Raw genomic sequence first — 12,088 nt, forward strand, 5'->3', positions numbered from 1 at the left:
ACCCGGCCGTCTGCAAGAGGTCTTATCAGGAGTATGCCCAGATATGATCAGGAGTATAAACAGGCATATGAGGGTCATACACACTACTGAGTCACATTATGAGTTGTTGTGATAAAATTTATGCAAATTGATTTTCGGGTTGATTTGGAATCCAGACACATTTGGTTGATAATTTTGGTTTTCGTTGACCATTGATACGTTATTTTGTTCCCAACAAATTACATAATTTATATCAGTAAGGCTTTTCAACAGGGTACCTATCAAGCTGCATAGGCAGCCCTGGGCCTTTCAGAAGGCCCCCAGCTGCCATGGCAACTGCTCAGCAACCTGTGATCTTATTGCGGGGGGCAGTGCGGGACATGTCCGCAACAGCTTCGATAAGACGTGATGCTCATTGGAGCTGTTAACTCTTTAAACGCAGACAAGGGCATTTAAAGGGTTAACAGCTCTGTTGTAGAAATGTTTCACATATTATTAACATTATAAATGAGTTGTTACTTTCCAGAACTGTCTGAACTGCAGATATGTTTCCTCTCCTATAGGTTCATATTTTACTATGTGCATGGTGCTACTAGTGATCAGTGTGATGGAAAGCATTTTCATCATTCGAATAGTTCATCAAGAGAATCGTAATCGGGCAGTTCCTAAGTGGGTGAAAACATTGGTTCTGGAGAAGATGGCTACTTTGATATGTTTAAAGGATAAGAATCATTTTAATACATCACGTGATGATGTATCAGATATATCAGAGCAAAAAGTGAGCAGCAGCACTGGTAAGTCATAGAGTATAAAGGCAAGACCAATTAGTACTGTGCATGACATTTCTATCACTTAATTAAAGGCTAAACTGACTTTTCCTGGTGCTCAATACTCTCATCCAATCAAGTGTTTTTTCCACGTATGCTCCCTCTCCCCTCTCACAGCATGCATATAGTGTTCTAGATGGATTTCTTGGAGATTGAGATGATTTCTGAACATTAAGGTCTATTTCATATGGAGTATTTTCAGTGTGGAATCTTCATTATTTTCATATCATTATTTTAGCATTCAACTGAATGCTATAGAAATCTATGCCATAGTTTATACTAAAGATTTTTCTGTATGCAGATTTTGAAATCCACATCGTAGAAGAAATTAATTATTATGTGAATTCTTTTTTTTCTATAAATCAAATTTTTTATTAAGGTTTTTCATCAAAACAAATCAAAACAATCATTTCCCATAAATCAAGACGACAGAGTCACTATATAAGGGACAAAAAATCAGGAAGACTCAACATATAGAAAGAGTTGGGTAAAGTGTATCCCTTAAAAATAGGTTTTCACTGATAAGGATAACAAAAATGAACCCTTTATTGTTACCTTACTGTAACTAAACAAAGAAGGGGAAGGGAAAGCCAACAAAGAAGACAGAGGTAAGGAAGGGAAGAAGAGGAAGGGAGGGTGGAAGGGAAAGAGATAGACAGGTAGTGGTCTAAGTAACGGTAGTATATCACCTACTTAAGAGCGGTAACGAGCTCTGTCCGAGGGCCTACGGGCCTGCCAGAAGCAAAGTAACACAACACCCATTTCCCAGAGCACCTCCAACGGAACGACTACAACAGACTGATGTCTCACTCCGATCAACATCCGGGCGCCAGTACCCTAAAACCTCATCTCTCAAACTGTACCATGGACTCCAGATCAGTAGAAATTTGTCATAAATGCCCTTTGACCAGCTAGTGAGCTCCTCCAGATTGTAAGTCAAGTGAACTCGCTCCTTCAACTGGGCCAAGGACGGGGGCACTTTTTGGAGCCACAAAAGTGGGACAAGTGCCTTTGCCTCATCAATCAGAAGAGCAATCAGTCTGTGTTTTAAGGGATGGAAGGCTGCTGAGGGCCTCCAAAGGAAGAGAATATCAGGGGTAAGTGTGAGGCTTACGCCATGCCAAAAGGGGGTCAGTATTGGACATTCCCACCAAATATATAAATATGAGCTTATGCCCATATCGCACCTCCATCATCTGTTATGTGCCGCCAGTTTATAGTCAAAGAGCCACTGCATAGTCCTGTACCATCTCACTAAGAGCTTATAGTGGGCCTCTTGTGACAGGATACAAGGAGACAAACCATAGGCCATTTTCAGGATAAGCCTATTATCTCCTGATTGATGTGGGGGATATGAAGTGCGTGCGAAGGAAAGCAATGTTCCTGGAAGAGGGTTTGCCGTCACTTAAGGCCCTCTCAAAAGACGAGAAAAGTCTAGTGCATGTGTGTGACCTAAGAAAGTCCCCAAACACCCCAACTACATGGGCCAACTGTAGAAAGGAAAGGGTCTGAGTGGGCAGAAAGGACTGGAGTGCATCCTGAGTGTTCATATGGGTTAATGCTTGTAGCTCGCAGAAGATCTTGTCTGTGAATTTGGACCCAAGACTCGCTGTGCAGGGGTTCGAAGGGGAACCCATAAAACTGTGTAGAGTGCAAAGGAGGGTGACCGGACGTCCCAGGTCTCATGGTGGCACCGCAAGAGGGGATTGAAGCTCATGGATCTGTAAATATACTGAAAAAATTACTGCCATATGATTTCTCGACCATGAGAAAAACAAGGCGGTCCATTAAGGACCTGGCTAATTCCATCCAGTAGCTGAGCTGGGAGGCTAAGTAAAACGCATGGACACAGGGTAAACCAATGCCACCCTCCGAGCCCCTCTTTATTATTAAGCAATATGCCAATATTGGCCTCCTCTGTCAACAGACATATCCAGCAAGTACAGAACAAATTGTTTTGGAAAAACTTACAGGAAGATGGATGGGTAGCATACACATTTTATATAAGATTAAGGGGAGAACATAGGTTTTCAGTATGTTTTTCCTGCCAAACCACAAAATAAAAGGTAGATCATATCTACGTAAAAGGTTCTTCACTTTAGCAATGAGGGGTGTAAAATTAAGTGCATATAAGTCGCCAGCTCTTTTGGTTAGCTTACTACCCAAGAAATCAATAGCTGTTTCAGACCAAGAGAAAAGAGAGATGACTCTCAGAGCTTTGTATCTATCTAGGGAAATAGATATATTTAGAACCATCGATTTGAAATAATTTATTTTAAAATTGTATAGACTTCCAAACTTTTCCAGGAGGGAAGTGAGTCTAGGCAGGCCTGACTCAGGGGCTGTTAACAAGAAAACGATATTGTCCACAAAAGCAGCAGTGGTGAGCTCCTGCGTTCCTGAGGACAAACCCTGGATATCGGAATCTTACGTGTACCATTTCTAATGTCAAAGGGCGGGAACAGGATATCATTAATTTTAAGTCTGGTGTGGGTCTCAGTAAATAGTGAGAAGATGGAGGAAACAAACGTCAGGGGGAAGTTGAGATGAAGTAGGACTGTTTGCTTATAGAGCCAATCTACTCTGTCAAAAGCCTTTTCGGCATCAGTGCTTACTAAGGCCAGGAATACTCCATGTGATTGAGCATAGTGAATTGCGTGCAAAATACGAAGACAATTGTCCCTCCCCTCCCTACCCCTCACAAAGCCCACCTGCTCACAGTTAATCAGGTTGGGGACATGGTCCTCTAGCCTTTTAGCAAGAAGTTTGGCCCACAACTTAATATTAAAATTAATTAGAGAGATGGGTCTATAGCTGCTACACATCTCCGGATCCTTATTTTCTTTATAGATCAGCATAATATGAGCTTCCTGAGTTTGTTTTGGGAGGGCTTTGCCCTGGAGGAGGTAGTTAAAGAGTTCCGTTAAACGGGGTACTAAAGAAAAAAGGAAAGATTTGTAGTAGACTAGTGGAAAGCCATAATGGCCCTGGCTTTTTCTGGAAGGAGAAGAGTCCAGAAGTCTCTCCACCTTCGGTTCTAAAACCAGAGCTGTGAGAGAGATCACCCCTCCCTCATCTAATATGGGGAGGCTCAAGCCTTTAAGGAAAGTGTCAATCTGAAGCCTGACACCCGCTACCCCATCAGGAGGCAAATGTTCATGGAGATTATAGAGCACGGAGTAGAATTTTTGGAATTCCTTCGCAATATCTGAGGTTGACATAACTGAGGGACTTGCATGTGTTTTAATTGATTTAATCAAATTTTTAGTTTGGGCTTTCTTTATAAGTGCCAACATGAATTTACTCTCTCGGTTGCGTTGGGCGTAAACTACTTGTTTGAAATAGAGGTGTTTTTTATTAAACTTAGATTCCAGGCAGATCTTTAGTTCCTTACTCAGCATGGTTAGTTTGTCTAGGTTCTCTTTACTCTGGGAGAGTTTGGCAATGTATTCTAGTTTGGCTATTTGGGATAGCCTCTCGTCAATATCCTTTTGTTGCCTTTTTTTAACTCTGGAGCCCAAAGCAATCAGTAGGCCTTACAAAGGCTTTGTGAGACTCCCACACCACCGGCACTGCTTGCTCTTTGGACATATTTAGTAGAAAGAATATTTCTAGTTGTTTAGTAAAGTACGCCCTGTCCTCTGCCGAGTCTAAAAGAGAAACCGAGGAGTAGCCTGGATAGGGCGAGGTAATAATGCTGCGAAGAAGCAGGCCAAAATTAACTACACACACACAGCCTGTTCTGACAGACCAGATTTAGGACCAATGTAGTACGAATATAGAACAGCCTATTGTGGGATTTTGGAGGGACACATGATCAGGGCCAATCGCTATGGATCTAAATCACCGGGGGCGTGCATTGTTACTAACATGGCTAATTATGCCTCTGCCCATGATAGGCTGTTCTATATTCTGAAGGGTGGAGCTAATTTCCCTGTGGACTATATAGGATGAGACGGCTCTCAGTGCAGTCATATGGTTACCACTCCACTATCAGGGCTGGAGGCCATGCTACTCTCTCTATCTATCTAGCCTAATGGGGTATTGTCCCCTGTCTCTACGTCTGCTCTTACTCTAGGTAGCTTAGTATTTTGGTCATCATTGATGACCTAGGATCTAGCTAGTACTTTATTGAGCAGCTTAAATCTGGGTTATTTGAAGCTATCAGATTTGGTCCTTTTTAAGCTACCTATAGACCCGATCTATAGGGGGTTTTGGAGCTAGCTGTATAATAGTGCAAGGGATATAGGAGCTCTGTTTAATTCTATCCACAGAGCTCTCCTTTATATTTGTTCTTAAGGGCCATATCATCTGGACCCTTAGGCATTTATCCTTGCTACAGCATTAGGACCTTATCTAGACCTCCTTTCTAATTTAATCCATGTTAACCAAGCATTTATCCTGATGCTTGATAGTGTATCCTTACTGGTAGATACTACTGCTACACTCAGTCTTTAAATCTCTGTCTGAAAGTAAGGGGAGCGACTCAGGCCCCTATTCAGCCATTTTCTTATATCTTTGACTACCTGGTTCCTGAAGAGTTGCAGGTCCAACTGAAGTGCATTGAACAAAACGAACCCCATTTGAACTTTCTCTATACAGTTCAGTAGACCCTCCCCCCATTAGGAGGTTTGTTACTGAACTGTACTTACACTTTCAAACATCGGGATATGACTTCTATGTTTAGGCTAAGCTTGTAAATATTCTGTCCAGTTAATCAGTCCACAAGACTCTACACCTACAGTCAGTCTGAGTATCACCATCTCCCTACAATTGGGACTGATTTTAGAGATTACTGGAAGTTGATGACTTTTTTCCATGGGACCTCCATTCTAAAATTAAAATAAATTTGAGTTTGATACTTGAGACTAATTTATATAGTCTCATATAGAACCTTCCCATTGGATTATTGTCACACACATGAGTATATCTGTTGTTTTGTCTTTATTCTTAATTTTTGGTTTGTCTAAAGGCCCAGTGTTTTTAATATATATCAATTAAAATTGAATTTAGGGATCTTCTGTGATTAGATCCTCAAAAGTCTGAATCATTAGCAGATTGTGTTATTTATCCCACACGATGAATGCTATAAGAAAAAATGCAGAATGCCAGAATTGCTATTTTCTGTCAGCTTACCTCTCAAAATAATTTGAATAAAAAGTCATCTATACCTCAAAATGGTGCCAATAGATTCTGCAGCTCACCCCAGAAAAAGCTCTCCAACTGCTCCATTGATAGAAAAATTCAAGAATTATTAATGATAATAACCTTATTGCTTTTTTATGTGCAGCGATACTGGCAAACTACAATGATGATGATAATATGAAGCATTGTGACAAGGAATTGTCAACCACAAAGGACTCGGACGTTCTTCTCAGAATCCTAAAGCATATTGTATCGATCCAAGATGGCCTGAAGAAGATCACTGATCAAAGTGTCTCCGTCGAGTGGATTCATATTGCACACATCATTGACACGTTCATTTTCCGAGCCTATATAATATTGGTAGTTGTGTACATGGTTACTTATTCAGCTATATGGTGCCAATGGCTCCATGCCTGAAGTTTGTCAAATCAGTTTGACAAATTTCAGTGTCTCCTCACTCTCCTTCTTGGTGCTCTCCCTAAGGAGAGATGTAAGCCCTCCCGACTCAAATCAATTTCTAATGACAAACGACACTGTTAGCAATATTCCTTCATATACGATTGACCAAAGAAAATGCATAGAGCCAATGCTTATACAGGTGTAATGTGTCAAATCATGAATAAGGACATCAATATGGCTTTTTTCTGCATAGTATCACATTTCTCACAGCTTTTATCTTCTGTGCATGTTCTGGCATATAGACAGCAGGTTAATACAAATGCAATAAGTTTAGAAATAAAATAAAATGCATGTTGCACAATATATGCATTCAGAGCACTGGTCTTTACTATAAATCTAATAAGTCTCAGTTTGTGTTTTTCCTTAATGGAAAAGCACAATTGGATTTTCGCTTTTCTGATTTTTTTTAGTGTTAATGAAAATGAATAAGGAACTGCCAGGTGAATAACATGAATGATTTCTTAGGTGTCTGGTGTACAGGTAGAGAGTGCTATGTCAACATACAAGGTTACTTCATAAGACTCTTTTAGGCCTCATGTCCACGGGTGGGTCGGATTCCGCATGAGGGTGTCCACAGTGGAATCCGATCCTGCCCGCGGCCGAGGACACTGGTTACCTGTCTGGGTTTTCTTTTACCTGTACTGCGATTGTCAGCGCACATGCACAGTACTTTTTTTTTTTTTTAAACTTCTGCTTTCTCACGGAGTTGACACTGCGGATGGGCCGCAGATCGGACAGCTTCCATTGACTTGAATAGAACCCATTCATGGGGGAACTGCACTAAAATGGAGCATGCCGCAATTTGTTTTTCACATGCGGAATCCGGAAAACAAATCCGTATCTGTAAATTGAAGTGCGGATCCTCCAGGCGGGTGCTCTATGGGGAATCCGCAATTCAAATCTGCCCATGGACATTGGGCCTTACACCAGCTGATGATCACCACAAATGTTTGCCTAAATATTCGTTTCCTCAATCATCAGCCCATGTTAAAGAGGACAACGTTTAGCCGATGAATAAGAATACACTGACTCGTTGGCTGATCATGGCTCTTGTCCTCCGTTGAGCATTTAATAAGGCCCTTTTAAGCCTGAACATTCATATTCCTGCTCATCAGTACATGTAAGAGGGGCAATGATCAGCCAACAGATGAGAAAACGTGACTGTTGTGCAAATATCAAAATGCTCATTCATCACCGGCACATTTTTTCATGTAATTGGGGAAATGTGCTGCCAATTAATGCATTCTATATGGGGACAAATAATGATCATTCATCCCTATACTGCAAATAACCCAAAAGGAATGAGCTCTGACCAAGATGGTCATTGTCGGTCAGAGTTCGTTACTATGGGCAGTATATCTGCTTATGTAAAACCACCCCTAGCAATGTCCTATTAGTGCAACATCACAATGGCAATGTAGAAAAAGCCAACTTTTAATATCAAGAACATATTGTATGACGTGAACTCCCTGCAGTGTATGTTTCTTATAGTACAGTCCCTGAACTTGGATACATTATTAACAGGATGAACTCCTATGATGAACGTCTTGTCTAAAGATGATACATTTTTCATGATGCATTTATGGATGATGCATTGTCTGGTCTCTATGTGTGGTAGCATTTGGTTTATTAAGAGACACTAGCATAAATTGGTTTATTTGTCATTTGTTTGTACACGGTTTTATATTTTATTTGGACATTATAAGGACAAGTGAAATATACTGCTGTTCATTCAGATTGCTTTAAACATTTATAGGATTTGGTATTGTGAATATTTTTTTCCCAGTGCTTTGAAGATAACTTGCCGTTAACATTGTTGTCACTTGCTAATGAGCAGCTTTAACTGACTGTTGCCATGCCATTGACACGTTATGTCCTAAGACTACAGAAAGCTGGTAAAAAGTGTTATAGTAGCCATATAAATGATTGATGTAGAGTTTATATTAGTTGTCATGGTAAATACTGTCATGCTTGTTTCCCTCAACAGCACAAATCAGGGACCAATTGCTTCCATACACATTAGATTGTCATCAGATCCTGTTTGACATCAGTAAGACCTGCATCAGTTATCCAGTAGAGATGAGCGAACGTACTCATTTCGAGTAATTACTCGATCGAGCACCGCGATTTTCGAGTACTTCAGTACTCGGGTGAAAAGATTCGGGGGGCGCTGGGGGGCAGGGGGAGGCGTGGCAGAGCGGGGGTAGCAGCGGGGAACAGGGAGGAGCCCTCTCTCTCTCCCTCTCCCCCCCACTCCCCGCTGCAACCCCCCACTCACCCACGGTGCCCCCCGAATCTTTTCGCCCGAGTACGGAAGTACTCGAAAAACGCGGCGCTCGGGCAAAAAAGGGGCGTGGCCGAGTAGGTTCGCTCATCTCTATAATCCAGCCAATGTTCATGTTCTGCATACATTTACCATGCATTGTGTGACACTGTTACTTTCGCCTAGGAGTTACCCCACCAGCCTTGATCTGGACCTGGCCAGTATTAGCTAGTAAACCATCACAGAATCATACAGACAGGGCATATGTCAGTATGGCTATTGAACGCATTACGCTTTTGATATAAACATAACTAGAGTCCAAAAAGTCTAAAGGATGATGTAAGAGCACACGTGGCTACAATAGGGGATATATTGAGAGATGCATTACCTTTGAGAGTTTAGTATAACGTGTTCCATGTAACAGATATGCTTTATCACAGTCAATTCATACCGAAATCATTCAGGATCCTCTAAAGGACTTTCACTTTTTGTGATTTCTTTTCATATATTTCTACAGTTTAGCATTATAACTTAGTGTCATGCTCAGTGTAGCATGAAAGAAATGGTGTTTGCCTCTCCTGTATTTTCTTTGCCTAAGGCCGGTTTCACATGGGCGATACAATAGTGTGATTTTCTCACGATGCGACAGTGCTACACATTGCATGTATGTGAAGCCCATGCTTTCCTATGGGTTCCTTTACATTAGCGATGATTTGTAGGCTGCTATATTGCGAGAAAATAAATTGCGGGTTGCTAAATATTGCTGCAATTTGCTATGTTTTGTATCCCATGTTTCCCAATGGAGCCTTCTTTTCTGTTGCATTGTATCGCACAAAAACGTGGTTTTCATGCAGTGCGATGAAACGTTTACGGTAGAAAATCCTACTGTTTGTCCCTAAACTTAGCCCCAACTGCATTACAAAAGTAAGAAAACACAATGCATCACCTAACAGCTGCTGTCAAATCCACTGCACTTCTCCTCGCAGGTCCCCCGCACTTGTTTGAAGTGATCTGTCAACACTTTATGGATTGGAGGTTCAAAATCCCCACCGCCAGGGAGCGCTGGCACTGATTGACTGCGCCGTGGCGCTCAAGAACCAATCAGATTTAGCGCTCAATGAACTAATCAGCCGCGGTGCTTGAAAACCAATCAGAACCAGAGCTTCCTGGAGGTGGGGATTTTGAACCTCCAATCCAGGAAGCACTGACAGAAGACTTTAAACAAGTGCCATGGACCTACGAAGAGAAGTACAGCGGTTGTTAGGTGATGTATTGTGTTTTTTTTAATGCAGATCAGGCTTATTTTAGGGGTAGGGCTTATATTTCAAGCTCCACCCCCTCCCTCGAAAATCTAATTAAAAGAGCTCTATAAAATCACGCAATTTTGTAGCACCATATACGACTTTGTAGCGACACAAAATTGCGATATTGCTGTGAGAAAACACAGTAATATTGCAGATAACACAGATGTGATATTGCTGCGATTTTCTTGCAGCGATATCCCCATCGCCCGTGTGAAAGATGCCTAAATTGAAGAAAACAATCAGGAATTATGTAACAGAATTTATGCAATTAAATCAAACTGTAAAAATTAAAGGGTTAAAGCCTCATATCCACGGGGAAAATCAGGCCCGCTACGGATTCTCCATGGAGAATCCGTAGCGAGTCCCTCCTGCCCCGCGGACATGAGGCATAAAAATAAGAATAAACTCACCTTTCGCCCGCTCCGGATCTTCCCTTCGCCGCGGCGTCATCTTCTCTGCATCGCGGCCGGATCTTCTTTCTTCGGCCCGGCGGATGCGCAGGGCACGTCAGTTGCGTGCCCCGCGCATGCGCCGGCCTGAAGAAAAAAGATCCGGCCGCGACGGAGAGAAGATGGAGCCGCGGCGAAGGGAAGAACCGGAGCGGGTGAGTAAATTCCGATTTTTGTCTCTCGCGGATCCGGACGGCTTCCATAGGCTTCAATAGAAGCCCGCGGGAGACCCGCACGAAGATGGAGCATGGTCCAGATTTTTTCATGCTCCATTTTTTTTAAAATCACTTTTATTGACCATCCGCGGGTATTTATCTACCCGCGGGTGGTCAATGCATCCCTATGGGATGCGGATCCGCGGGCAGGAGAAGAGTTAAAATCCGCTGCGGATTTTAATTCTTCTTTTGCCCGTGGACATGAGGCCTAAAGCGATAACTAATAATGAAGAAAGAAACATCAAGTATGAATCATCAGAGATCTGGGCAGTCATATTCATTGTTTAAGTCTTAGTTTAAGAATAAAACATATTTAATATAACTAACCATTTTGTCATATGAGCAAGATTGATCTCTAGCAAAAGGGCAAGACTTTCCTGATTGGTGAAAGGGAGGAGTCGTAGGCCTTTGTAACCTTACAGGTGACATCACGTAAAACTGAGAGGAGTTCCCTTTAGATCTGCCTTATATATGGAAGACAGTGCACAGAGGAAGTAGACAAGGGAGAAAATTGAGTTGAAGAAGGCATTATATTAGTAGACATATAGTAGTAAAGTCTGTAGGACCATAAGACACAGACCAGTATAGAAGAAAATCATAGTCTTCTAAGATCTGAAGTGGTGACAACTTCTTCTGGATCTACAGCATCAAACATGGCACATACATGGATGTTCTTCAGCACCCTTTTCTTCTCTCTCCATATTGTTTGCACAGGTAAGTTGGGTAAGTTTCTTTCATATTCATGCAAAAAATAAGCAAGTGAGATCAATATACTGAGATATTGAAGGTGGACATATACACCACACTGTGTATAATATGGATATCTATTTTAGCTGATACTTTATGAGAAATAGTACAGAGTGTATCTGGATTTTTGATGGTGTGAATTCTAAATGGCATGGCATCAGTGAGTACTCATACTGGTAACTCAATTCCATCAAACAAATTCAATCTAGTGTCCATTGTGTTCAATGGAGGAAATATTGGACTACTCTGTGTCATTAGTATTAATTCATGAGGACTGTTATCCCATATGTTCAAACGTGTCCTTGTATTTCTTTGTCCAAAAATTATTCTTATAATTTAGATACAAACTGGCACCTCGTATGTGAAAATATTTGGAAGATTGTAAAATAATCCGATAAACAATCACTAATTGTAACCTATTATTATTCTACACAAAAATGGTCTTAAAAAACTTCATTTCAGGATACAAATATAATGCCAAATGCAAGGTGTCTCTGTGCATGTAAAAGGCAGATACTGTACGTTCTCCTTCGAATTAAGGGGCTGTTCACATTACATTTTAGCCATCCAATGAGTGTATACATTTCAGTTTAAAGAAAAAAGTATTAAAACATGTTGTATGACACCTGTAGAATATAATTGGTCAAGTGAAGTTCAAAAGTGCAGACTTTTACCTACCTTTGAGTTTCTTTATGTTTAA

At 41.3% G+C, this 12,088-nt stretch overlaps 1 protein-coding gene across 1 annotated transcript in view; it reads left to right on the plus strand.

Moving 5' to 3' along the window:
• Positions 1-6,664, plus strand: part of LOC136631328 (5-hydroxytryptamine receptor 3A-like) — a 43,667-nt gene extending 37,003 nt beyond the window's left edge. Inside the window, exons 8-9 of the mRNA XM_066605586.1 lie at positions 543-773; positions 6,097-6,664. Of these exons, the coding sequence (XP_066461683.1) occupies positions 543-773; positions 6,097-6,368 (503 nt within the window). The 3' untranslated portion in view covers positions 6,369-6,664. The remainder of the gene's footprint in view (positions 1-542; positions 774-6,096) is intronic.
• Positions 6,665-12,088: the final 5,424 nt, after the last annotated feature.

Source organism: Eleutherodactylus coqui, chromosome 6 (genome assembly GCF_035609145.1).
Source record: "Eleutherodactylus coqui strain aEleCoq1 chromosome 6, aEleCoq1.hap1, whole genome shotgun sequence".
Classification (NCBI taxonomy): Eukaryota; Metazoa; Chordata; class Amphibia; order Anura; family Eleutherodactylidae; genus Eleutherodactylus; species Eleutherodactylus coqui.